This window comes from Pongo pygmaeus, chromosome 10 (assembly GCF_028885625.2).
Source record: "Pongo pygmaeus isolate AG05252 chromosome 10, NHGRI_mPonPyg2-v2.0_pri, whole genome shotgun sequence".
Classification (NCBI taxonomy): domain Eukaryota; kingdom Metazoa; phylum Chordata; class Mammalia; order Primates; family Hominidae; genus Pongo; species Pongo pygmaeus.
Window position 1 is genome coordinate 111,829,899 of NC_072383.2, and position 26,203 is coordinate 111,856,101.

The 26,203-nt window shown below is 54.7% G+C and overlaps 2 protein-coding genes across 5 annotated transcripts in view; one reads left to right on the plus strand and one right to left on the minus strand.

The window, feature by feature from the left end:
• On the plus strand, nucleotides 1-9,365 carry CFAP73 (cilia and flagella associated protein 73). Its single transcript, XM_054443763.2, has 8 exons — nucleotides 1-190; nucleotides 2,229-2,334; nucleotides 3,095-3,199; nucleotides 3,518-3,718; nucleotides 4,726-4,947; nucleotides 5,575-5,733; nucleotides 7,935-8,023; nucleotides 9,028-9,365. Exons 1-7 carry the CDS (start codon nucleotides 135-137, stop codon nucleotides 8,010-8,012), a joined length of 927 nt encoding a protein of 308 aa, XP_054299738.1. The 5' UTR covers nucleotides 1-134; the 3' UTR covers nucleotides 8,013-8,023; nucleotides 9,028-9,365.
• DDX54 (DEAD-box helicase 54) overlaps nucleotides 8,820-26,203 on the minus strand; it is a 26,591-nt gene continuing 9,207 nt past the window's right edge. Inside the window, exons 8-20 of one of the 4 annotated variants that reach the window (XM_054443760.2) lie at nucleotides 25,001-25,122; nucleotides 24,839-24,900; nucleotides 24,604-24,735; nucleotides 22,325-22,535; nucleotides 19,739-19,873; nucleotides 15,760-15,990; nucleotides 15,602-15,675; nucleotides 14,014-14,238; nucleotides 13,078-13,220; nucleotides 12,878-12,991; nucleotides 12,104-12,208; nucleotides 11,601-11,713; nucleotides 8,820-9,436 (exon numbers count right to left, since the gene is read on the minus strand). In XM_054443760.2, the coding sequence (XP_054299735.1) occupies nucleotides 9,204-9,436; nucleotides 11,601-11,713; nucleotides 12,104-12,208; nucleotides 12,878-12,991; nucleotides 13,078-13,220; nucleotides 14,014-14,238; nucleotides 15,602-15,675; nucleotides 15,760-15,990; nucleotides 19,739-19,873; nucleotides 22,325-22,535; nucleotides 24,604-24,735; nucleotides 24,839-24,900; nucleotides 25,001-25,122 (1,900 nt within the window). In that variant the 3' untranslated portion in view covers nucleotides 8,820-9,203. Of the gene's footprint in view, nucleotides 11,714-12,103; nucleotides 12,209-12,877; nucleotides 12,992-13,077; nucleotides 13,221-14,013; nucleotides 14,239-15,601; nucleotides 15,676-15,759; nucleotides 15,991-19,738; nucleotides 19,874-22,324; nucleotides 22,536-24,603; nucleotides 24,736-24,838; nucleotides 24,901-25,000; nucleotides 25,123-26,203 lie in introns of all 4 variants that reach the window. The other 3 variants (XM_054443761.2, XM_063647119.1, XM_063647118.1) reach the window with 3 other exon arrangements.

Below are 26,203 nucleotides of genomic sequence, written 5' to 3' on the forward strand. Positions count from 1 at the left end.
AGAGCCTGCTGGTGGCTGCCTTCTCAGGAGAGCTGAGCAGGCTTCCACACCACGCTCCACAGAACCCCTAGGGTCTCCTAGGCTTGTGCAAAACTCCAGCTGGTGGAAAGAAAGCTGGGGCAACTGCCAGAAGGATGGCGGTGCCCTGGGAGGAATATTTCCGACTGGCTTTGCAAGAGAAACTGTCTACGTGAGTGGGACGTAGAGGGAGGGAGGGCTAGAAGGAGGGCGGGAGTGCGTGGGCTGGCCCATCCCTTCTTCCTCACCTCCTGGGTCCTGGCTTTGGGCAGATCATAGTGGGGTTATTGTCCCCACTTCACAGAGGAGGAAACTGAGGCTCAGGGAGAAACCGAGGCATCACCATGGTCTCAGGGATCGTTCCTGATCCCCCACCCCTAGCTGATATCCGGCTGAGATTAAATCATTCAAACCAAGCTGGGAAGGAATTATTCTATGAAATCCTGCTCCCCAATCCACCCCCAAAACTGCATTTTCAGGAGGAACAGAGGAAGCTTGTTCTGTGCCTCCTTCGTGTTCAGCAGCATGGCCTCAAGTCCCAACCTCAGTATCAGCATCTGTAAAATGGGGAGGGGGGTTTTCTCCTGGACCACGGCTGGGAAAGCCTTGCTGATTACACATTAGTCATTCTTTCTGCCCTCCCTTTCTCCCGGGGTGCTGGACTCCAGAACCCCACTGCCTCCTGGGCCTCTCCCTGCAGAGGTCTCAGGCATCTCGGGCTTGGCCATAGTAGGGAGCTGGTCTCCCCCACCCGATCTGCTCTCCTGCGGCCTGCCCTTGCAGTAACATCCTTCTGGCTCCTGGGGTCACCTCTGACCCCTTTCTCACTCCCCTCCCCACTCCATCAGTTCTGCTCTCACCTCCCGCCACTGCTGCCCTGCTCAGAACCACACTATCTCTGGAATATCCCATGGCCCCACCACTGGTCTCCTGCAGCTGCCCACTGTCCTTGCTCCTCACAGCAGCCAGAAGGACCCCTCCTCTGCCCAAAACACCCCCTCCGCTCCCACTTCACTTAGAGTCAAGGCCAAAGTCTCCACTCACCATGGCCCACCGCAGTTGGATTCTCAGCTCCTCCCTGCTCCCAATTCCTATCTTTTTCCTCCTCCCTCCCTCCTCTGCAGCCACCCTAGCCACACCAGGGTCCTAGAATCTGTTCCCTGGAGATGTCCACGTGGCTTGCTCCCTCTTCTCCTCCAGGTCTCTGCTCAGATGCTACCTCCTCCCTGTTGAAAGATTCCTTTAGTCCACTTAATTTTTCATCTCAGTGCCTACCATGTCCTGGCATTCTTTTATTATTATTATTATTATTATCATTATTATTATTATTTATTAGCTTGATTTTCTGTGGCTCCCAGAAGAATGCAAGCTCACGAGGGAACAGGGATTTTTGTCTGTCCTGTTCACAGCTGCACCCCCAGTGCCTACAAGGGTGTCTGGCCCAGAGTAGGTGCTCAGGACAATTTGTTCAATGAATAAAGAATTCAACCCGGTGTGGTGGCTTACACTTGTAATCCCAGTACTTTGGGATGCCAAGGCGGGCAGATCACATGAGGTCAGGAGTTCGAGACCAGCCTGGCCAACATGGTGAAACTCCGTCTCTACTAAAAATACAAAAATTAGCTGGGCATGGTGGCGTGCGCCTGTAATCCCAACTACTTGGGAGGCTGAGGCAGGAGAATTGCTTGAACCTGGAAGGCGGGAGGTTGCAGTGAGCCAAGATCGTGCCACTGCACTCCAGCCTGAATGACAGAGCAAGACTCCATCTCAAAAAATATATAATAATAATAATAATAATAATTCAACCAGATGTGGTGGCTTATGCCTGTAATCCCAACACTTTGGGAGGCTGAAGCGGGAGGATTGCTTGAGTTCACGAGTTCAAGACCAGCCTGGGCAATAAAGCAAGACCTCATCTTTACAAAAATAAAAAAATAAAAATTAGCCGGGTGTGGTGGCACACGCCTGCAGTCCCAGCTACTCAAGAGACAAGATGGGAGGATCGCTTAAGCCCAGGAGTGAGCTATGATGATTATACCACCGCACTCCAGCCTGGGTGACAAAGCTAGACCCAAAAACAAGTCTCAAAAAAAAAAAAAAAAAATTAAACAGCCAGCAGGTGGCTAATGGGGCACTCCAGACACAGTGGTGAGATGTGGGGCCCTGAAACATGCTTCCTTCACCCCCACCTCCTACTTGAGCCTCTTCAGAAAGCTGCCAGAGCAGGCTGAGGATTACGTCCCACCAGTGCTGCGTCTCCTGGAGAAGAGGCAAGAGCTGATAGATGCAGACCAGGCCCTGCAGGCCCAGAAGGAGGTGAGCCCCCACTACTGTAATGAGGTGGTGAGCCGGTGGATGGGAAGTGATGGAGCCAATTTATTAGTGACAAGGTCTGAGACAAGTCATTTTACCACTCCAAGCCTTGATTTCTTCATCGTCAAATGGGGATCAAATGAGACCAGTTGTTGGAGCAAATAAATTTGTGTGCATTGAGCATGTGCTGGGCACTGCATTAAGACCTGGCGGTCTTACAATGGTCCCTGCCCTTGTGGGGCTCACAGTCTAGAGAGGAAAACAGATAAGTGTTCAGGTAGTGACTGCTACAAGGAAGAAGCACTGGGCAGGGGCTGTGGAAGCCCAGAAGTCCCTACCTCCCCATGGGGGTGGTCAAGGAGGGCTTCCTGGAGGAAGTGATGTCTTGGGGGATTGCTGAAGGGCAAGTCGGCTTATCCAGCAAAGGCGAAAGAGATGAGGAAGGAAAAACAGGCAGAGGAAAACCATACACAAAGACTGGATGGAAGGCAAGAACCAAACACAGGTGGTTGAGTGGCTGGAACACAGAGTATGGGAGGAGAGAGGGTAAGATGAGGCCTGAGGGAAGGGCAGGGACACTGGCATTCGAGGGCTGGAGGAGGGTGTTTGGGCTTCATCCCTGGGTGATGGGAGCCACGGACGGGTTGAGCAGGGAGCAGCCACAGATCAGGGACAACAGGTGGAAGGGGTTAGGTGTGAACCTGAGAGCATGGGAGGACCCGGACCCCCAAACCCACACAGACAACCCACTCCTTACCCCCAGGTGTTCCGCACCAAGATGGCAGCCCTGAAACAGCGTTGGGAACAGCTGGAACAAAAGGAGCGGGAGCTAAAGGGATCGTTCATCCGCTTTGACAAGTTTTTGCAGGTAGGTGGAGCCTCCTGGGGGGGAGGCGGGGCCTATGGGTAGCAGCTCACACCCTCCCGGGGCCCGGGAGGTAACAAAAAGAAAAGTAGTGGTTTTCGTCATGCAAAAGGAAACGGTAGGAAACACACACGCACTGCCTGAAGCAACCGATTAAAAAAAAAAAGCGGGCGGGGGAGTGGGGTGAAGAGCCAGCTTCCGAGCCAGGCCTGCCGTCCGCCCCTGGTTTTGCGAGCGAATGTCAGGGCAGGATGGAGGTGCCGAACTCCCCGCCAGCTCCTGAGTCCTGAAGGTCGCCTTCTCCCCCACCGTACTCCCCAGGACTCCGAGGCCCGGCGCAATCGCGCGTTGCGGAGGGCGGCGGAGGAGCGGCACCAGGCGGGCGGGCGGGAGGCGGAGGCGCTGCGTCTGCGGACCCAGCTCGAGGAGCTACGACGGGAACGCGCGCGGCTGCAGCGCCGGCTTAAGCGCCTGGAGCCCTGCGCGCGCCTGCTGGAGCAAGCGCTGGAGCTGCTGCCCGGGGTGAGTCCCGGGCAGGAGGCTGGGAGCTCGGCGCCACCGCGTGGCGCTGAGTGGCTCAGGGACGGCTTCGGACTGGTGAACTACTGGCGCGCTGAGCTACTGGAGTTCTTGGCATGCATGCCGAGAACTATCACTTGTGGAGCGCTCACTGTATGCCAGGAATACGCTTTGGTTTTTGTGGTTGTTACTTTTGGAGTTTTTTTTGAGACAGTGTCTCGCTTTGTCACCAGGCTGGAGTGCATTGGCGCGATCATGGCTCACTGCAGCCTCGACTTCCTGGGCTCAAGGGATCCTCCTGCCTCTGCCCCCCAAGTAGCTGGGACCACAGGCGCACGCCACCACCCCTAGCTATTTTTTTTTAATTATTATGTTTAGTAGAGACGGTGGTCTCGCTATGTTGCCCAGGCTGGTTTCGAACTCCTGGGCTCAAGCCATCCTGCCACCTCGGCTCCCAAAGTGCTGGGATTACAGGTGTGAGCCACCGCCCACGTTTTGTTCTTGAATCCTCCCCAAAGTCCAGTGAAGTGAGTCCTGTTATTGTCAACTGTCAACCCCATTTTACAGATAGGAGAACTGAAGATTCAGAAAGCTAACTCTGGCCGGGCGCGGTGGCTCACGCCTGTAATCCCAACACTTTGGGAGGCCAAGGCGGGAGGATTGCTTGAAGCCAGGAGTTCGAGACCAATCTGGGTAACATAGAGTGACACCTGTCTCTACAAAAAATTAGCCGGGCGTGGTGGCGTGTGACTATAGTCCCAGCTACTTTGGAGCGGAGATGGGAGGATCGCTTGAGCCCAGGAGTTCAAGATGATAGTGAGCTATGATCGCGCCACTGCACTCCAGCCCAGGTGACAGAGCGAGACCTTGTCTCTAACAAATGGAGGTTGACATTTAAGTCACTTTCCAGAAAGATTATTCCAATAATAAGGAACGCCGGCGGCCAGGTGGGATGGAGAGGGTAAGGGACTGCAGGCCCATGTGAGTCCCTTCCCCGCCCCCGACTCTAGTTCCAAGAGGTCCCGGAGCTGGTGGCGCGCTTCGACGGCCTGGCTGAGACGCAGGCGGCGCTGAGGCTCAGGGAGCGCGAGCGGCTCGCGGAGCTGGAGGCGGCGCGAGCGCGGCTGCAACAGCTGCGGGACGCCTGGCCGGACGAGGTGCTCTCACAGGGCCAGCGGCGGGCACAGCTGCAGGAGCGCCTGGAGGCTGCCAGGGAGCGTACGCTGCAGTGGGTACGGCCCGCCCTAGGTGGGGGGCGCTCCGGACCCCAGGCTTCCACAGCCGGGCGGGGAGGAGCGCCAGGGCTGATGAGGACCGATGGGGCAATGCTTACCCCAGAGGGTCCGCTGCACTAAGGAGAGGAATCTCAGGCATCACCGAGCCCTTTCGGGCATGAGGCCCCGCCCCATCCGCCGGCATGAGGCTCCTGCACCCCTCTCCCGAGAGCACCTGACTGCCTGACTGGCAGAGGTGGATGGGAAGAATGCCGGGCGCGGTGGCTCATGCCTGTAATCCCAACACTTTGGGAGGCCGAGAGGGGCGGATCACCTCTGATCATGAGTTCGAGACCAGCCTGGCCAACATGGTGAAACCGTGTCTCTACTAAAAATACAAAAATTAGCCAGGTCCACTGGCGGGCGCCTGTAGTCCCAGCTACTCGGGAGGCTGAAGGAGGAGAATCGCTAGGCTCTGGGAGCCGGCCGTTGCAGTGAGCTGAGATCAGGCCACTGCACTCCAGCCTGGGCGACAAAGATAGACTCCATCTCAAAAAGAAAAAAAAAAAAAAAAGTGGCTGGGAAGAGGGGGCAGCCCGCCTCGGGCCAGTTGCCATAATTGGGAGTGGGGCGGGTGTTCTCCAGGAATCCAAGTGGATTCAGATTCAGAACACAGCAGCGGAGAAGACTCTGCTCCTGGGACGCAGCAGGATGGCCGTGCTCAACCTGTTCCAGCTAGTGTGCCAGCATCAGGGGCAGCCTCCCACCCTGGACATTGAGGACACGGAGGGACAGCTAGAGCACGTGAGAGCCCCTCTTTATGGCACCTCCAGCCCCCAAACACTCCCTCTTTGGAAAAATGAGGTACCTAAAACCCCACAGTTAGTGACACCTTCTCTGGGTTAAGCATGGCCCTCTAAGGTCAGAGCCCTTGCCCCAGCCGTGGCTCGATCGCCAGGCAGGCACCTGGTCTAGGATGGATTCCTCGGTGCATCTTGGCTCTGACAGTGGCCAGAAGAAAGCCATGCCCCTCTCTGCGACAAAGCTAGACTCCATCTCAAAAAGAAAACAAAAAGTGGCTGGTCTCAATGCCCTCCCTCTACCAGGAAGGCCAGGGTTTGTGCTGAGTCCCTCTTTTCTCGCAGGATCCAACAGCCCACACGTGTCAACACCTGTAAAAAATCATAAGGTCCAGACTCGCTCTTTATTAATCTCTGGCCCTCTGGCTCCCTGCTTCCTGCACAGAGAAGCCTCAGCTTCCGCAGGGAGGGTGAGGGTGGGGTTAGGCTGAGTTGTGCGGTGTAGAATGTGACATAGGCTTTTTTTTTTTTTTTTTTTTTTGAGACAGAGTCTAGCTCTGTCACTTAGGCTGGAGTGCAGTGACACGATCTCGGCTCACTGCAACCTCTGCCTCCTGGCGATTCTCCTGCCTCAGCCTCTCAAGTAGTTAGGATTACAGGCACACACCACGACACCCGGCTCATTTTGTATTTTTAGTAGAGCTAAGGTTTCACCATGTTGGCCAGGCTGGTCTCGAACTCCCAACCTCAAGTTATCCTCCCGCCTCAGCCTCCCAAAGTGCTAGGATTACAGGTGTGAGCCACCACACCCAGCGTGACATAGGTTTACAATGGAGGGAGATTTCAGACTTCAAACACTTCTTTTGTTTCTAGTGGGTATACCCAAAGCATGGCCCCTTTGAGAAGTGGAGGCAAAGTAAAGGTGTAGCAGGACGAGCCATAGACAAAACTCCTCAGACACCGGATTAAAGAAGGAAGAGGTTTTTATTCGGCCGGGAGCTCGGCTCTTAAGACGTGAGTCTGCCAATGCTCCCAGCCGAATAAAAACCTCTTCCTTCTTTAATCCGGTGTCTGAGGAGTTTTGTGTTAATCTGGTGTCTGAGGAGTTTTGTCTTCAGCTCGTCCTGCTACAAAGGGAGGCAACCCACCTTTTCCCCAACCGATTCCCATTCCTGTTCTGCCCAATGGCCAGGATTCCAACCGAATGCCAAGATCTGGGTCCTGGGAATCCGCTTCGCCCCTCCTAATTGGTTGGATGCATCAATGCCACTGTTCTTCCAAGCCTGGCCTGTTACCTGGTTACCTTGTGGCACATGAGACTAGCAGAAACACAGGCTTGATGTAAACAGGCAAAAGTCAGTGCCTTTTCTTTTAGTCCAACTGGAGTAGTGGAAATTAAGAAGAAACAAAATCTGTAACCGGTTGTAATTAATTAGTTGTAAACACCACTGCACTAGGACCAGACCATCTCTTTTCAAAATCAACTCTCTACCCCTGTCAAGGAGAAAGACCCCATGGAGGGACATTATGCCTTTTCCCACCTCCCCTAACACTCCCTGGCCTCCAGGCCTGGGACTCACACTGTCCTGCGGCTGCCAGAATGCAGTAACAGCTTCATTTGTTCATTGCATTTTCATTATTTTTCCAGTTGCCCCCTAGTTATGACAAGGGGTAACTATTTTTTTCCATTTTTGGTGGAGATAAAAAGTTTCCATCTCAGCTGTTGATACGGTGATGAATATGAGGCGGAGCCCACAGATGGTTCACCCTCAACTTCTAGTTTTTACAACGGATCCATGGTATTTATTAAGTTCATATTCATAAAGAAGTTAATTAAAACAAAAGGAGAGCCACCCGCGGAGATAAGAGTAGGTCACAAACCAATGAATGTGACTGATCCAGTTACAAGTAAATAAAGCTGATTGATGTAAATGAAAATACTAACTGGATAGTGCAGGTGACAGCAGCGAGGAAGCTGTGAAGGTGTCTGCTCACACGGCAGTTGGGAAGGTTGGCCCAAGGCTTTCAAAACCCAGAACGGCTTAGGATCTCAGTCACCACCTCTGGGAACCACCATCATTGCTGTTCTTTTAATGAGAGGGTCTCCAGTCCCCGCCCTGCCTTTCGGCCTCCCCGAGTGTTGAGGGGTGGGGGCTGGACAGTGACTCTGGGGCTGGGATGTGACTTCGTGTTGGGCCCCCCCAGGTGAAGCTGTTCATGCAGGACCTCTCCGCCATGCTGGCCGGCCTGGGTCAGGCTGAGCCTGCGGCCCCTGCCTCCTAGCCCTGACCCAGGTGAGCAGCGGGAGAGGGGACGCCCGAGAGACCCTGAGATAGGAGGGCCCACATTTCCAATGGGGTGTGAACTGAGTGACTCTTCCTGAATCCGTTTCTTCATTGAGAAGATGGGAGGGCTGTGCCTGTTCAGAGTGCTGTGGGCCTGCCATGAGGGGCACATAGCAAGCAGTCCATAAATGCAGGCCCTGATGAGGAGGTGATGGGAAGGTCAAGGGGCTGTGTGGGGCAACTGCCTCTAAAATGAGATCAGACCAGGCCCTCCCTGCCAGGGTGGTTGGGGCATGAAAAAAGCTCTTTGTCAGGTCTCAGAACAGGGTCCATGCTAGATGAGAGATCACCAAGGCCCCTCCACTATGGACTCTGCCAGATGAGGGGCCCAGCCTGAGAATCCAGCTGCTGGGGCTGCCCTTGACCGTCTCAGAATCTCAAACGGGGTGGGTGTCGAGAAGACAGAGGGCAGGCCAGGTTCTGACCTCCAGGTGTGGAGGGGCTGCGTTAACCTCTTCATAGCCAGAGGGGAGCAGCTGTGCCCTTGCCCCCTGGGCTGCACATCCTGTTCCCCTCCCCCAGCCCACTCCCAGCTGCGACCATGTCCAGTGGGAGGAAGGGGGACCAACTCCCACCTCTGGCACCCGGCTTGTGCTCTGAGCTTCACTTTCCTCATCGCTAAATGGACAAGGCAGGAGAACTCGCCCTCGGGAGACCCGCAACTCCTCTGCTACGTTAGCTGGGATTTTAGTACCCGGGTCTCTCCATTCCAACTCCCCAAGTAGACTGCACTCCTGGCCACCAGCAGTGCTCAATAAAGATTTATTACATTAAAAATTCCATCGCCAAACCCTGAGGCACTCAGGGCTCTGACCGGTGCAGCCATGACCTCTGAACCCAGAACACATGGAAGCAGCAGCAGCTGAGTTGCCAACTCAGGTCTTGGCCTGCCTGGCTTTGCTGGCGAACTCCTCCACACCCTTCAAGGCCCTGCTCAAATGTCTCTGTCTTAGGCTGACGCAGCTGCTGCCCTTCTGTGGCCATACAGTGCTCCTTTTCACGGATGATGGCTCCTGCAGGGAGTGCCCCTAGTGCCCAGCACAGGGCCAGGCACACAGTGGTGCACGGGAACGTCTTCTGATGCCCACCCTAAGGCCAATCAAGGAGCCAAGGGGCTGGGTCCTGGTCCTCACATCCTCTTCCGCATCTTGCCCTTCTTGGAGCGGGCACCCCGGCCGAAGGCGCCCTGCTGCAGCTCCTGGACGCGGCGGCGGTTGCGGGCAGAGAGCTGCTTGAGGCCACCACGCTGCAGGAAGCGCAGCTTCTGGGCCCGGCGCCGCTGCTTCAGGATCTGCTGCTTGGTCTTGAGTTCCGGGCGGACACGGCCTGCAGGGGTGCCTGGGGCGTGGGGCCGGGATGCACCTGCCGGGACAGGGATTCAGGGAGCTCAGCTGTTGGGATCACTCCCAAGATCCCCTCCTCTCAGAAGCTCGCAGACTCCTCCCCTGTCCCTACTCCTGTTCTGTGCTTATTGCTGTGACCCAGTGTCTGTGCACAGTAGGTGGCTAATAAAGTTTTAGGCAGCCTCATGGAGTGGTCAATAACATGGAGCCAGAACGGCTGGGGTTCAAATCCCAGCTGTGACCTCTTGGACCCTGGGCAAGAAGTTAACGGCTCTGTGCCTCAGTTTCCCCATCTGTGAATTATAAATCATAGCACCTCCCTCATGGGTGAAGAGTAAATGCATTTCCATGGTGCAAAGTGCTCAGAATTTCAAGGCCTGTCCCATAGTGAGAGCCTTTTGGGCATGACTGTTACTATTAAAAATTCTCCAACCAAGGAGCGTATGTCTCCACAGCACACCTATTGCATGCCAGGCTCTGAGGCCCCCCATAGTAACCGATACAGACCTCAGCCTCTGTCTCCATGGACACCATGCTCTAGGCTTGTTAGATGAAAAAAGAGTGTAGATAAACCTTCCTTTAGGTGGGAGAGGAATCGGAGAAGGCCAGAGAGGGAGAGGGACTTATCTGAGATCACACAGCAAAGCAGCAGCAGCAGAGGTCAGCAACCCTGCCCCAGCCCGACAGGTGGGCATCACGTAGTCCATTCTTCTAGTTCTCCAGGAGGCAAGCACCACCCTCCCTGGCTCCCACTAAGCCCTGTGTCCTCGTCCTCCTCCTCCCCATTCATAACAGCAGCCTCCCCAGGGCTCCTAGAGGGATGACCATTAGGGTGGTCCCAGCTGTCTCCAGTGGAGCCAGGGTGCCTCGCAGGACCTATCACCTCCAATGAGGACAGCAAAGGAAGAACAGCTGCTTTCTCCCAAAGCCCACAGGTCGCCCCCGTCTCCCCAGCCCCTGCACGCCCACTGCACGGCACTGCTCGCAGCAAAAGCTGCTGTTTCACCCAGGTTAAAAACAGGCTGAGAAGTGAGGTGTGGGTGGTCCCCACCCAGCCATGCTGACAAGGAGACACTCCCACAGATGGGAGAGCTGGAGAGGGAGGAGCCACAGAGAACAGGCCCAGGCAAATGCACGCAGGCTCACAGAGACACCCGGGGAGGCAGTGACAGCCCCAGGAGGTGGAGGGACACAAGCAGGTGCTAAGACCATCTGAGAGAGACCCAGGACATGGTCCCAAACTCCCCTCTCCCCAGGGAAGGCTCCAGGTGGGAGCCTTGGGCAGCTGGGTGACCCAGGTTCAGTCATAGCCCTCATAAGGCACCTGTTTCCCGGCCTGTAAAATGGGTATTCGCAGTCACCTTGCCTCCCAGGTCACGTGTGGCCTTCCAGGACAGAGCCTGCCTGCACCCACAAGTGGGAGCCCCTCCCTGACAACAGCCCTTAAGCACAGGCTCTGGCAGACAGAGACGGCTTCAAATCCACCTTAGCCTGTTACTGGCTGAGGGACCCAGGCCAGATCAAAGAGGTCCAAGTCCTCAGATGACCAAATGTACCACTTGCCAACCCACATTTCAAGGAAGTATCTTCCTCAACATCCCCTGTGATCGCCTCCTCCCGGAACCAAAGCTGCTTCTGACTGCGTCTTTGGTGACATGAACTTCCCCATAGCATTGCTAAAACGAACGTCACTCCTGAGGATGCCACAGGGAATCAATTCATGCTCACTCTGTCAGGTTGAACCACATGCAAATGCCATTTTTGCAGGTGAAAATGGCCCACGTAGCAGCATTCGCACAAGGTTCCACCTCCCGAGTTCTCTAGGATTTTAGACAATCGGCTTAATTAGGTGAACAGGGCATCTACCAGAAGTTATCCCTGTGGCTTCATCTGTGAAGTGGAAGGGGGTCAGGGACAAGGCACCTGAGGGGCATGGTGCTTCCCAGCACCTGTCAGGCGGTGCTCGTGACCATCAGAGGCTGGGACAGTAGGAAGGGGGAACCTGTGGGGGTGGGGGTTGGGTGGGGGGATCATGGAGGGACCCACGGTTTTGGCAGCATACCCCCACACACCCAGCTCTGGGGCTCTGCAGTAGCCCCTGCACCTATGCCTCAGCGTTACCCTAATCTGACCATACCTGCTCTGCCTACCTGTGCACCCACACTCCCCACCCTGGCTCTCACCTTGGCCACGGCCTCGCTTCCCACCTCTTCGCTCTGGGCCTCGCCGGTCAGATGCCCCTTCTTCGTCCGAGTCACGATCATCAATTTTCTGTTTCTGTTTCCACTTCTGATAGCTGGGAAACCTCGTTAAGGAAGCTGCGTGAAGCCCCTGGGATGGGAGAAGGCTCCTCCCCACACTGCCCCAGCAGACAGAGATCCGTTATCTCAGCCGCAGCTGAAGCTGCTCGGTCCCGCCCCCAGCACAGGCCCCACTTATTGGAGATGCTGCTGCTGAAGCCGCTGGGCCCCGCCCCCAGCACAGGTCCCACTAGTTGGAGATGCTGCTGCTGAAGCTGCTCGACCCCGCCCCCAGCACCAGGTCCCACCTATTGGAGATGCGGCTGCTGAAGCCGCTCAGCCCCGCCCCCTCCTCCTCGACCCCGCCCCCAGGTTCCACTTAATTGAAGCTGCTGCTGCTGAAGCTGCTCGGCCCCGCCCCTCTCCAGCCACGCCCGTCAGGATACAGGTCTCGCTTGTAGGAGCTGCTGATGTAGCGGCCGCTCTCTGTCTTAATCTTCTTCTTGTCTTCCTGTCCTGACTGTCCCACAAACCGCTTCTTCTTACGGTCCCTGCAGGAGAGGGAGTTGGGACGGCTGCCGTGGAGGGAAACGCTTGGAGTGCCTGCTGCCGCTCGGGGCCTGTCTCCTCACCCGACCCTCTTGTCAGGTTGTTGGAGCATTAAAGGAAAGCAGTGCAGCCACGTCTGGCATGCAGTTGGCGCTCAATAAAGGCTTCTTCCCTATCCCTCCTCACCTCTCCCTGCAGTCCAGGTCTCAAAAGGGAGTGTGGCGGTCAGAGGACTGCCGCCAGCACTGGGGCCTGGCTCAGGGACAAGGGCCTCCTGGAGGGTTTCCAATCCCCTCCCGGTTCCCAGCTGTGACCCTGGGTTGAGTCACATACATTCTCTAGATGCTAGAGTCCTGAACGAATGGGTCCTGAGCCCTGTCTAGAAAGACTTGCCAGCAAAAAGAATAGACGGGGTCAAGATCTCTGTGGTGTGTGATCAAATCAAGAGGACAGCACAGCCAGGGGCCATCACACCCGCTGTGAGTGGTCACATGGGGGACAGCCAGGCCATAATCCGCGCTGTGCAGGATCAGATGGGAGTGAGGACCTCAGGGAGCTCACCCTGCCTGCTGGCATGGAGGGGCGGCTCACTTGCTCACCCTGGGCCTGGAGGGGCGGCTCACTTGCTCACTCACCCCAAGCATGGAGGGGCGGCTCACTCGATCACTCACCACTTGAGCTGCTGCTGGCCCCTCATCAGGTTCTGGGCTTCATCCCCCATCAGGTCCAGGACAGCGCCAGCCGCCTGCTGCTCGAAGGCTCCCCCTTCCCCGCTGATGCTCAGGCTGCAGAGGGAGAGTGGGAGACATAATTGGATTGATGGGACCCAGCAGACCCGCCTGCCCCACCCAGGACCCAGCCAGCCACTCACCCCCGCTCGCTGTCAAAGTCCTTGGGCCGGTAGGGGATGTAGAATTCCTGGTCCCGCTGCCGGGCCTCCTCCCTCCGCCTCTTGGCTCCCCTGTTGGGTCCTGACCGCTGTCGCTTCCGGCCCACGACCTCTGAGAAAATGTCCTGGCAGAGCACGGACCAAGGCCCGGAGTCATGCCTGCCGCCCCCTGGGGAGTTCCCCCAGCCTCCCTACCCACCAGCCTGGCCACAGTGAGGGGCCAGTGGCTTCTCGGGGACTTTCAAAGCTTCACTTTGCCATTTCTTAGCTGGGTGACAGTGTCTCCTGTGGGACCCTCAGTTTCCTCATCTGCACACACAGCGCAACCCCTGCCTCAGGGACCAGCAGAGGCAGGACAGCTGGGTGAGGAGGAGAGTGCCGGCCGGGGGAGACCCAACTCCCCATTCCAGCTCCGCGCCCCAGGCTGTGTGACAGCCGGCTCTGCCCCTCTCTGCGCCTGGCCTGCTCTGAACAACGCGGACTAGGCCAGGGGTCTCCAACTGGTCCTCTTGGCTACTGAACCCTCTGTCCAAACAAAACATGAGAGAGGGACATCCTGGGGGACACACAGGCCCAGGACCCACCCACCAGGTGAATGGGACACTTTATGGTCCTCCTTCTGAGTGGAGACCCGCACGTCTCACTGCAGAAGCCCTGATGTGTTTGGTGGCTGATGATGCCCCGGACCCCACTGAGGGTGTCATGTTGTACCACAGCTCTTCAGGCTAAAGATCTGGCCCCAGAGTTTTAAACGAGGGATGGTGGACAAGAACCATGCCCCGACTCTGCAGATGGGAAGCTGACTGCATCCACCTCCATCCACTGCTCAAAGATCCTAGGACAGCCTCATGGGCTGCTGGGACTTAGCCACTCCTTCCCCATACCCCAGGTCCAGGGTCCCCCGGGTGGAACCTGTACCTCCACACTCTCTCCCGCCTCCTCTTTCTCCTCCTCCTCCTTCTCAGGCTGCTTCTCCTGCAGTGCTGGGCGGCTCAGGGCTGGGCCCACTGGGCCCTCCTGCTGCTCCTGCCGCCCCTGCTGTTCCTGCTGGAAGCGGGCGATGGCCTTGAGGTCCCTCTGCCGCTTGGCGCGCATCACCTGGCGGCACAGGTCTCGGCTGGAGGCATTGATTTCAAAGATAGTCTGTAGAGGGGACACCCAGTCCTTTGCCCACTGGCCTCCTACCCCCAACCCCACCCTTACCACTTGGTGGGCTCCCTATGGGCATTCTTCCCCAAGTCTTCCCCAATGTCCAAGGTGGGCACTCTCATTATCTGCACTTCACAGTTAGACAGACCCAGGCCAGGCGCAGTGGCTCATGCCTGTAATCCCAGCACTTGGGGAGGCTAAGGCGGGCGGATCACTTGAGGTCAGGAGTTCGAGACTAGCCTGGCCAACACGGCAAAACCCCATCTCTGCTAAAAATATAAAAATTAGCCAGGTGTGGTGGTGGGCACCTGTAGTCCCAGCTACTTAGAAGGCTGAGGCAGGAGAATCACTTGAACCCAGAAGGCAGTGGTTGCAGTGAGCCGAGATTACACCACTGCAACCCAGCCTGGGTAACAGAGCGAGACCCCATCTCAAAAACAAAACAAAACAAAAACACAGAGAGAGACCCAGGCCAGGCACTGTGGCTCACGCCTGTAATCTCAGCAATTTGGGAGGCTGAGGCAGGAGGATCACCTGAGCCCAGGGGTCTGAGACCAGCCTAGGCAACATGGCATGACCTCATCTCTACAAAAAATTTAAAAAATTATCTGGGTGTGGTGGCATGCACCTGTAGTCCCAGCTACTCAGGAGGCTGAGATAGGAGGATGATTTGAGCCCAGGAGGTCAAGGCTGCAGTGAGCCATGATTGCACCACTGCACTGCAGCCTGGGTGACAAAGCAAGACCCTGTTACAAACAAAAACCCAGAGAGGCTGAGTAACCAGCCCATGGTCACATGCTAGGAAAAACCATAGCTTGTCAACCCCAGTCCATTTGACTTCAAAACCGGTGCTCTTAACCATGACACTCTCTCCAGCTCCCCTCTTGATCCTAGCTGACTGGCAGGCTTACTCACTCCTGGGTAGGTCTTTCCTTTTGTGCATCCCCTTCCATATGCACAAGATGGGGTGCCTAATGGGAGTCAACAGTTGGGAAGGAGAGAAGGAAGCTCAGGAAAGCCAGCTCTTCAGGCCTCTAACAGACCAGGAGCATGTCACTTCCCCTTGTGAGCCATCTGTAAGTGCTAGGGAATGGCTGCCCCATAGGACCTGCTGTGGGCCAGCAGGGATGGCTCCAGAACAAGGTGTAGCTCAAGAGAGGCTGTAAGAGCCAAGGCTGCAGGTTAAGAAGCTATAAGCTCAGATGAAAATCTCTGCTGGGCTCCTGCTGGGGGTCAGGAGTGCAATCTGAGTCCTGGCACCACTGTTGTCACTGTGTGACTCCAGGCCACAGCCTATCTGTCTCTGGGCTCCACTGAGCCAGGACTCAGAGCGTGGTCTCCACCCAGCCCCACTCACCGCCCGGGAGCGGTAGCTCTTTATGCTGTCCACCAGCCTCAGCCGCTGCAGCTCCTCCTCCTCAAAATGCGAGCCTGGTAGGAAAGCAGCGAGGTGTGAGGCTGTGGGTGGGGTCAGTAAGGCCCACCTGCCACCCCCTGCCTTGTAGAAGAACTCACTGAAGAGGGGGTGCAGGCCCAGCCCCACAAAGTCCATCTCCTTGGCCCTCTTGATGGACTCGGGCGAGGGCGCCGGGCGCGAGCGCACATACTGCTGCTGGGCGTTGTCGGCGACGCGGGCCAGGCCCCGTAGCTCCAGCGATGCCTCCAGGGTGCTCTGCAGGCCACTGTCCTCCTCGTCCACCACACTCTGTGGCACCCGACCCAGCATGCCGTCCACACCGGCCACACCTGCACCCCACACAGCACCTTTTCAGAGGTCTTTCAGCCTGACCCGCCTGTCCACTGCCCGACCACCACTCCTGGGCCTCACCCTGGCCCCTGAATCACAGGTAAATGGCTACAAAATAATCACTGCAAAGAACACCAGCACTTACGGAGGAGCTAGAGAGCCAGACACTTGAATACACTGACCGGGGTCAACAAACTGCAGCCGGCCGGCCAGCTGCCTGCTGCTTCTGGAAATAGCTCTACGGGAGCACAGCTCACTACTCGTTTACGCATGGTCTCTGGCTGTTTTTGCACTACAAGGCCAGGGTTGAAGAGCCACCCTGGACCACAAGGCCCACACAGCCTAGAATATGTACTATCTGGCTCTAAAAAAAAAACTTTGTTGGCCGGGCGCAGTGGCTCATGCCTGTAATCTCAGAGTTCTGGGAGGCTGAGGCAGGAGGATCACTTGAGGCCAGGAATTGGAGACCAGCCTGAGCAATGTAGTGACACTCCATGTCTACAATAAATTTTAAAATTAGCCGGGCATGGTGGTGTGCCCCTGTAGTCTCTCAACTACTCAGGGGGTGAGACAGGAGGATCACTTGAGTCTGGGAGCTCACAGCTGCAGTGAGCCATGATAGTGCCACTGCACTCCAGCCTGGGTGACAGAACAAGACTTTGTCTCTCTTAAAAACAAAAAACAAACAGCAACTATGCTGACTCCAGCATTAGAAATTCAATTTCCACAGCAACCCTGTTCTATAGATAAGAAAACTGAGGCTTAGCGAGGTTCAATTACTACCAGGACTGTCAAATGAGTCAGTTGCAGAGACAGGATTCAATCTAGGCAGAGTCCGTACTAACAACAGCGATACTTATGGTAATAAGTAACAGCAACAGTTAAGAGCAGAGGATGCCGGGGACAGAGGCTTCCTATGTGTAAGCACTGTGCTGAGTCCATCATCATCATCTCCTTTACCTCACACTGAACCTATGAGGAAAGTACCTGTTTTCTTTTGTCGTCATGTTCTAACTTTTTACTACAAAATATATACAACAGTAAGCCAGGCATGGTGGCTTACACCTGTAACCCCAGCACTTTGGAAGCCAAGGCAGGAGGATCGCTTGAGTGCAGGAGTTCAAGACCAGCCTGGGCAACATAGTGAGACCCCCATCTCTACAAAAAATTAAAAAATTATCCAGGCATGGTGGCACCTGCCTGTATTCCCAGCTCCTCAAGAGGCTGAGGTGGAAGGATTGCTTGAGCCTATGAGGTCAAGGGTGCAGTGAGCTGTGATCATGCCACTATACTCCAGCCTGGGTGACAGAGTGAGCCCCTCTCAAAAAAAAAATAAATAAATAAAATAAAAAAGCAAAACAACGAAAGAAAAACAAAAAGCCGAGGGAAGAGTGTGATGGACCTCATGGGCCCATCACCCAGCGTTAATTACCAACATTTGGCCAATCTTGCAAGAAAGGCCCTGATGAGTCCATTTTAGAGATGAGGAAACTGAGGCTCCTGGAGGTTTAGAGATTTGCCAAGGGGCACATGGTAAGGGTCAGGGTCGGAAACCAAACCCTGCACTGGGTCAGGAGCCTGCCCTCTTCCCATCTCTCCAGATTAAGCAGGTGCTGGGCCCTGGTGACCCCCGGCTAGCTCTGGAGCAAATGCAGGATGTCTCTCCCTAAAAGCTAACTGCACCGGGGGTGGTTTCTGCCTGGACATTGGGGGAGGCTCCTTCCCTCCCTCTGCCCCTCCCATGCCCATGCACAGCTCTCAACCCAAGAGGCTGCAGATCTGTAAAGCCTGTACGGGGCTGCGTGCTGCCTCTGGCCCTGAGCAGGACCTGGGCGCAGGGTCCATTTCCTCCTGCTCCTGCCTGTCACCGGGCCCCTGGGGCTGCCGGGTGGGGCTGTGCTGGCACCTCCTTCCCTTGGCCCTTGCACTCTCGGCTTTGCCCCCAGGAAAATGCTTTGAAATGCTCTTTAGGTGCCCCTTCCAATTCACCCCTGCATGGTGCCCGACTGAGGCCTCCACCTCCCGTGACTGCACAGGCTGCCCCCAACCCGGCCAGGCCCCGCAGCCCTTTCCTATGCCCTCGCATCTGACCCCAGACTTTCCGCTGCGGTGTCTGCTTTCCAGCTGCCTCCAGGCATGGGCTGGGACACTGCAGGGCCACATGGTCACCTGAGGGGGCCATGGCCTGGACAGAGATCACCACTGGCAGCCAAGAGTGAACAGCCGAGGCGGAGGGGGCCCGGAGCTCTGAGGGCTGCGCTCTCTGCTGACCGCTGGCTGGGCTGTCCGAAGGAGGCCGCCTCAGCTCTCTGAGCTTGAGTCTCAGGGCTCTGGGCGGGGCCTGAATCTCAGCTCCCCACCTCCCTGCTGTGTGCATGCGGGTAGGCCTGTCAGAGCCGTTCTCTCATCTGTGAAGCAGAGGTGATGACAGCCCTCCCTCCAGCACAGATGGACAAATGAGACAAGATGTGTCCAGGGCCCGGGAACCAGGAGGACTGCAGGTGGAGGCCCATAGTTGGAGGCCCACAGATGGAGGTCATGGTGATTGCTATTGTCTGTCCCATGCATTCCCACTCTAGGATGTATACAGAAATGTCCTGTGGGCGGCCTGGCACAGTGGTTCACGCCTGTAATCCCAGCACTTTGGGAGGCCGAGGTGGGCAGATCACCTGAGATCAGGAGTTCAAGACCAGCGTGGCCAACATGGTGAAACCCTGTCTCTACTAAAAATACAAAATTAGCTGGGCGTGGTGGTGTGTGCCTGCAGTCCCAGCTACTCGGGAGGCTGAGGCAGGAGAATCGCTTGAACCCGGGACGCGGAGGTTGTGGTGAGCCAAGATCGCGCCATTGCCCTCCAGCCTGGGCAACAAGAGCGAAACTCTGTCTCAATAAATAAATAAATAAATAAATAAATAAATAAAAAATGTCCTGTGGGCTTGGTCTGAATGAGCCTCAGCCTCTCTCTCCCTCCGCTGCGCTCCCCTGAAAACTCAGTCAAGTATAGGGTCACACACTAGATGCCTGCAGGGGCTGGGCAGGCCACACTGACAGGAAGGGGAGGCAGGCAGGGGCTGCAGGGGACCAGGAAGCCTGTCTAAAGGGGGTGCCACGGCTTAGCACCCAGATCCAACCATTTCCCAGTAGATACCAGAAATCTGGATTGTTGTGGAAATCCTGAGTTTAAAATAGAGGGATTAGCCAGGGACAGTGGCTTGCTTGAGCCCAGGAGTTGGAAGTTGTAGCGAGCCATGATCGCACCACTGCACTCCAGCCTGAGCAAGAGTAAGACCCCGTCTCGTTAAAAAATAAAAGGAATCAGCCGGGCGCAGTGACTCACACCTGTAATCCCAGCACTTTGGGAGGTGGGCAAATCACTTGAGGTCAGGAGTTCGAGACCAGCCTGGCCAACGTGGTGAAACCCTGTCTCTACTAAAAATACAATAAAAAATTAGCCAGGCATGGTGGTGGGCGTCTATAGTCCCAGCTACTCGGGAGGCTGAGGCAAGAGAATAGCTTGAACCTGGGAGGCAGAGGTTGCTGTGAGCCAAGATCGCACCACTGCACCCCAGCCTGGGCAACAGAGCGAGACTCTGTCTCAAAAAATAAAACAAAACAAATAAAATACAATAAAATAAATAAAAGGAATCATCTTCTGCTGGGGTCAAACCCAGCCCCGCCGCCTCCCACAGCCAAAACAGGGCCCATGAACTCCATGGGGACCCCTATCCCTACCCAGCCTCCACTCACCTGAGGGCTCCTCGAGGGGTCGAGCGAGGGTGAGGGAGCGGCCCAGGAACAGGTGCAGATCCAGCAGGTAGGGGATTTCATCAGGGGCCACCAAGGAGTAGGCTGTGCCACTTCGGCCAGCCCGAGCCACACGGCCTGCAGCAAGGAGATGTTCAAGCTTAATTAAGCAAAGAAGAAGGACCCGGACCCAGCCTGAGTTCCACAGGCCAGACCCTGAGCAGGTGAGCCTGGCCAAGCCTCGAACCTCACACAGCTGCTGTCCCCACCTACGCACAGGGAAGTTCAATCCCGGTCCCTGGATTGATCTGTGAGAGTGTGCCCGAGCTTGACACAGTGCTCTGGGAGACTAGCAAAAATACAGCAAGGCCCTGCTCATGAGCATGATCAAAACTCTTCAGTGTCCCCACTTTTGAGAATTCCCCCAAAAGATGCAAAGATTCACACACAAGGAGGTTTAGTGTGGCCCTGACTAGGACAGCCCCAAGTTGGAAACTAAAGGCTCAAGGATAGAGGACTGGATAAGTGAATTAGCTGATGGCTACACAGTGGGAATTAAACAGCTCAGGAAAAGAGTGGGCAAACTGCAGCCTACAGGGCCAGGCTGGTGGCTCACGCCTGTAATCACAGCACTTTGAGAGGCTGAGGTGGGAGAATCACTTGAGGCCAGGAGTTCGAGAACAGTCTGGGCAAAATAGCAAGACCCTATGTCTACAAAAAATGAAAATTAGCCAAATGTAATGGTGTGTGCCTGTAGCCCTAAGTACTTGGGAGGCTGAGCTGGGAGGATTGCTTGAATCTGGGAGTTCAAGCTTACAGTGAGCTATGATCATGCCACTGCACTAGAGCCCAAGCAACAGAGTGAGATCCTGGCCCCTGCTTGTCTGTGTAAATAAAGATTTATTGGAACACAGCCACACTCATTTGTTTACATATTATCTATGTAAATGAACAGGCAGTATTCGCATGACAGCAGCAGAGATGAACAGTTATGACAGAGACAGTATGGTCCACAAAGCCTAACGTTTCATGTCTAGCCCCTTACAGAAAAGATGTGCCAACCTATCACAGAATGACATTTCATAGTAAACGAAAAACATTCGTGATGTATGGTGATGTAAAAAGAAAAAAACAAAAAGCAAGTTATAAAAAAGAACACCCAATATGATTGCAATTTTGCATGAAGTACATAAATCCCTACATAGCATTCCATTTTGGTTTGTCTCTGTATCTTGGGAAAACAAGGTGTTATGACATTTGGAGATTTCATTTGAGGTTGTCTGACCGGCACTGTTGGTCTTGTGAGGCACAAGAAGTTCCCTTTGGGGGCGTCCTGGGGACCTCCCTAGGGACATGCAGAACCAGCTCTCCACACAGCAAGAAAAACAAGGGGACAGCAGACAGCAACAAGGGGGAAGTGTGCCTGCCACATGACACTTATGAATTAAAAGAACGCAAAGAAAGTACAATAACAGTTACCAGGGGCTGTGGGGGGGGAATAAGGAGATTTTGTCTGATGGATAGAGCTTCAGTTTTGCAAGATGAAAAAGTTCTGGGGCCAAGCACGGTGGCTCACGCCTGTAATCCCAGCACTTTGGGAGGCTGAGGCAGACGCATCACTTGAGGTTAGGAGTACAAGACCACCTTGGCCAACATGGTGAAACCCTTGTCTCTACTAAAAACACAAAAACTTAGCTGGGCCTGGTGGCGAGCACCTGTAATCCCAGCTACTCGGGAGGCTGATGCAAGAGAATAGCTGGAACCTGGGAGGTGAAGGTTGCAGTGAGCCGAGATCACGCCACTGCACTCCAGCCTGGGGTACAAAGCAAGACTCCATCTCAAAAAAAAAAAAAGTTTTGGGGACAGATGGTGGTGACGGTTGCACAATGTGAACAGACTCAATGCCACTCCACTGCACACTGGGAAATGGCAAAATGCTGAATTGCATGCTATGTCTACTTTACCACAACTTAAAATAGAAACATCAGAAGAATGGACACACACCAAAATGACGGCCATGTCATCAGAGAGCAATGGGGGACAGCGATCTCTGAAATGAGACCACAGCTGCTCCGTGACTTACGAAGGGCTGCGTCTCAATAAACCCAACAGCCGTCAAAAAACACATGCATGGCACCTAACCCACTAAACATCGCAGCTCAGCCAGCCTGCCTTGAACATGCTCCAAATACTTCCATTAGCCTACCCTTGGGCAAAATCATCCCACACATAGCCGATTTTAAAATAAAGTGTTGAATATCTCATGTAACTTATTGAATACTGTACTGAAAGAAAAAAATAGAACAGCTGTATGGGTGCTACTGTAAAGTCAAAAAAACCATAAGCTGAGTAATTGTTTTTTTGTTTGTTTGTTTGTTTTGAGACAAGATCTTGCTCCGTCACCCAGGCTGGAGCGCAATGGCACAATCGGGAGTTTGAGACCAGCTTAAGCAATATAGCAAGGCTCTGTCTCTAAAAAAGAGCCCACAGCCACACCATGTGCAGTGTCAAGAGTTAAGCCTTGTACCCTCGGCTTCTGCCAGGATCCAGCACCCCTGCCTGCCCCAGGGCCAGCCATGGGCTGCTTACCCACGCGGTGCAGGAAGAGCTTGCCCTTGGCGGGGAAGCTGTAGTTGATGACATTGTCCAGCAGCGGGATGTCCAGGCCCCGGGCGGCCAGGTCAGTCACAATGAGAGTGGAGCACTTGCCAAGCGTGAATTTGGCGAGGTTGATCTTGCGGGCTGTCGGGTCTAGGGCACTGTAGATGTGGGCGCAGCTCACCCGCTGGGTCGTCAGCAGCTGCTCAGAGCAAAGATGGTAGCAAAGTGAGAAGGAGACTTGGAGGAGAAAGGAAAGGAAGCCAGACCATGGCGGGGGACAGGTACTGAGGTGCAGAGACAAGACCACAGGTTCTGGAGTCTGGCACCCTCAGTCTGAATCCCAGCTTGCTGGGTGACGCCAGTTTGGGGAGGAATGGAGCTTACAACACCTCCCACCTCTCTGCAGGGTTGTCTGAGGATCAGAGATGATGTGTGCAGAGGGCCCTCTCAGGGAAGCTGCAAATGCCACCTCAGTGCACAAGCCTTATCCTGATTCTGCTACAAACAAGCTGTGTGACCTTGGGCAAGTTATCAAACCTTTCTATGCCTCATTTTCCTCATCTGTACGAATAACTGCCCCTTCTTTGTGCCTTATTATGAGGATCACATGAGTCAGTATACACAGTGCTGAGAACAGAGTCTCAACATGGGACACTCATGAGAGTGCTAGCTGTTCTTTACAGATTACTATTTAAACTGGGCATGGTGGCTTACGCCTGTAATCCCAGCATTTCCAGAAACCAAGGCTGGAAAATCACTTGAGCCCAGAAACTCGAGACTAGCGTGGGTAACACAGCACGACACCATCTCTACAAAAAAAATATAAAGAAATAAAAAATGAGCTGGCATGGTCAGGCATGACTCGTGCCTATAGTCCCAGGTAATTCGGAGGCTGAGATGGGTGGATCACTTGAGCCCAGGAGGCAGAGGTTGCAGTAAGCCATGATCATGCCACTGCACTCCAGCCTGGCCAAAGGAGCAAAACTCTGTCTCTAAAAAACAACTATTTAAAAATTACTATTTTGTTCTTATTCACTGGTGACCCCAGCAGCTGCACAGAGGGAGCGTTGTTAACTGTGTGTGGAGTAAGTGAAACCCAGTGAACCATGTCCTCAGATAACAGACCCAGGTGTAGCTGATGGGGAGGCAGGCACCGACGGAAAGGGGCCCCGCTGCCTTCCAGGGCACAGCAACTCCCCAAGCTTTGACCCAGGTGGGGGTCACACAGGCATAACACATATGAAAAAAATCTTTGAGCCACTCATACATGCTAACAGCGCTTCACACAGCTTGCTACATGCAGGTCATGCCTCAATCTTAAGAAGTCAAAGAAACCAAACACTAAAACTCTACAGGAAAATAACAGGATGGCAGGGACAGGCTTCAAAATAACCCGGATGTAAGGGGAAATAACGGATGAAGGTCAAGACCAGCTATCAGCTGATAACAGTTGTACCTAGATAACGAGTACCCGGGGTTCATCATATTATTTTCTGATCTTAGAATTGGTTTGAAATTTTCTCACAATAAAAAGTTTAGGCCAGGCGCTGTGGCTTACACCTGTAATCCCAGCACTTTAGGAGGCTGAGACGGGCAGATCACTTGAGGTCAGGAGTTCAAGACCTACCTGGCCAACACGGCAAAACCCCGTCTCCACGAGAAATACAAAAATTAGACAGGCATGGTGGCGCCTGAAGTCTCAGCTACTCAGGAGGATGAGGCAGGAGAATCACTTGAACCTGGGAGGTGGAGGTTGCAGTGAGCTGAGATCATGCCACTGCACTCCAGCCTGGGCGACAGAGTGAGACACCATTATTTCCAAAAAAAAAAAAAAAAGAAATGTTTTCATAATCCCAGTACTATGGGAGGCCAAGGTGGAAGGATCACCTGAGCCTAGGAGTTCAAGACCAGCTTGGGGAACCGAATGGGAACCTATCTTTACAAAATATAAAAATAAGTAACAAGTTAGTTGGGCATGGTGACATGCGCCAGAAGTCCGAAGTACTCGGGAGGCTGAGGCGGGAGGATCGTTTGAGCCTGGAAGGTCAAGGCTGCAGTGAGCTGCGATTGTGCCACTGCACTCTAGCCTGGATGGCAGAGCGAGGCTCCGTCTCAAAAAAATAAAAAATAAAAATAAAAATGACCATCTTGAGCCCAGGCCCAGGCTCCCGGTCCGCTCTCATGCTGTCCTCTAGTGACTGCACAGGGAACTGCAGCTCCAAACTCCAGCTGAAGGAGGTGCCCATCCCACTCAGGACCCTGCTCACCTCAGTGAGGTACTCGGCGTGGTGCTTCGTGGCCACAAACACCACGGTCTGGTCCTGGGGCCGCACCACGTTGCGCAGCAGGTGGAGCAGCACGGCAGCCTTGGTGTCCTCCCGCACGAGGAAGAAGGAGGTCTGCAGGGAGAGGGCATCACGGGTTGGCTTACAGGGTCCTGGCCAAGGGCCTGCAGGGCCCACCTGGACACACCCTCCTGGGATGGGACAGGTGCAGCCTCACCTTCAGCTGCTCGTTGAGCTTGGTGTCCACGTCAAGCCGGATGAGCACGGGCTCCGTGAGGCCTGCAGGAGACATGAGGGAAAGTGGGAGAGTCGCAGAGGGACTGGACCCCCAGGCCCCAGCCTGACCCCCAGCCCCCATCTCCTCCCCCAGCTCACGCACCAGCCCGGGCAAATTCCACCAGCAGTTTGGGCAGCGTGGCGGAGAACAGCACTGTCTGGTGGCCCCCGGGGAGGCGGGCGATGATCTCCTGCAGCTGCTCTGCGAAACCCATTTCAAAAAGCCTGGAAGGGTAGAGGGCAGGACCGGGTCAGAGGGAGCCTCCACTCCCTGGAGTTCCAACCTCAGCCATCCTTGTCCCCACAACTTCTGCGGTGTCCCAGGGCTTGTCTCACTCTAACTCAGCCCACTCACACTTATCACATGACTTCATCCTAAACAACAATAACCTTGAAATCTGGAATCTGTCTTGGTTATGTTCTTACAAACTCATGCTGAAATAAATGACAGCAACCCAGGCCGGCTGCAGAGGCTCACGCCTGTAATCCCAGCACTTTGAGAGGCCAAGGCGGGAGGAGTTCGAGAACACCCTAGGCGAGACCCCATCTCTACAAAAAATAAAAAATTAGCTGGGGCCAGGCGCAGTGGCTCACGCCTGTAATCCCAAGCACTTTGGGAGGCCAAGGCGGGCGGATCACGAGGTCAGGAGATCAAGATCATCCTGGCTAACACGGTGAAACCCCGTCTCTACTAAAAATACTAAAAAATTAGCCGGGCGTGGTGGCGGGCGCCTGTAGTCCCAGCTACTCGGGAGGCTGAGGCAAGAGAATGGCATGAACCCAGGAGGCGGAGCTTGCAGTGAGCCGACATCATGCCACTGAACTCCAGCCTGGGCAACAGAGTGAGACTCCGTCTCAAAAAAAAAAAAAAAAAAATTAGCTGGGCATGGTGGCGCATGCCTATATTCCCAGCTACTCAGAAGGCTGACATGGGAGGATCCCTTGAGCCTGGGAGGTCCAGGCTGCAGTGAGCCATCATCACACCACTGTGCTCCAAACTGGGTGACAGAGCAAGACCCTGTCACCATCAATCAATCAATGATAGCAGTCCCTCCCCCCTTCCCCCACATCCCCCTCCCCAACTCTGCCAGGGAGGGTTCTAAGCTTTACAAGTATCAAGTCTTCTGGTCCTCACAGCACCCCTGTGAGGTACATGCTACTTTATCCCCATTTTGCAGTTGAAGCAGCCAAGGCCCAGAGATGCCCAGTGATTTGCCCAAATTCACAGAGCTGAAGTCGCAGAGCTAGGACTTGATCCCATTCCTGTCTGGCTCCTGAGTCCATGCTCTCAACTTTGTGCTTTTAA

What these genes read in the sequence shown, in the direction of transcription:
- CFAP73 (XM_054443763.2), top strand. Translation starts at nt 135, where the DNA reads ATGGCGGTGCCCTGGGAGGAATATTTCCGACTGGCTTTGCAAGAGAAA. An exon ending in CCCTGCAGGCCCAGAAGGAG is followed by an intron (nt 2,335 to 3,094) that starts GTGAGCCCCCAC and finishes CCTTACCCCCAG; the next exon opens with GTGTTCCGCACCAAGATGGC. An exon ending in GGGAGCGTACGCTGCAGTGG is followed by an intron (nt 4,948 to 5,574) that starts GTACGGCCCGCC and finishes GGTGTTCTCCAG; the next exon opens with GAATCCAAGTGGATTCAGAT.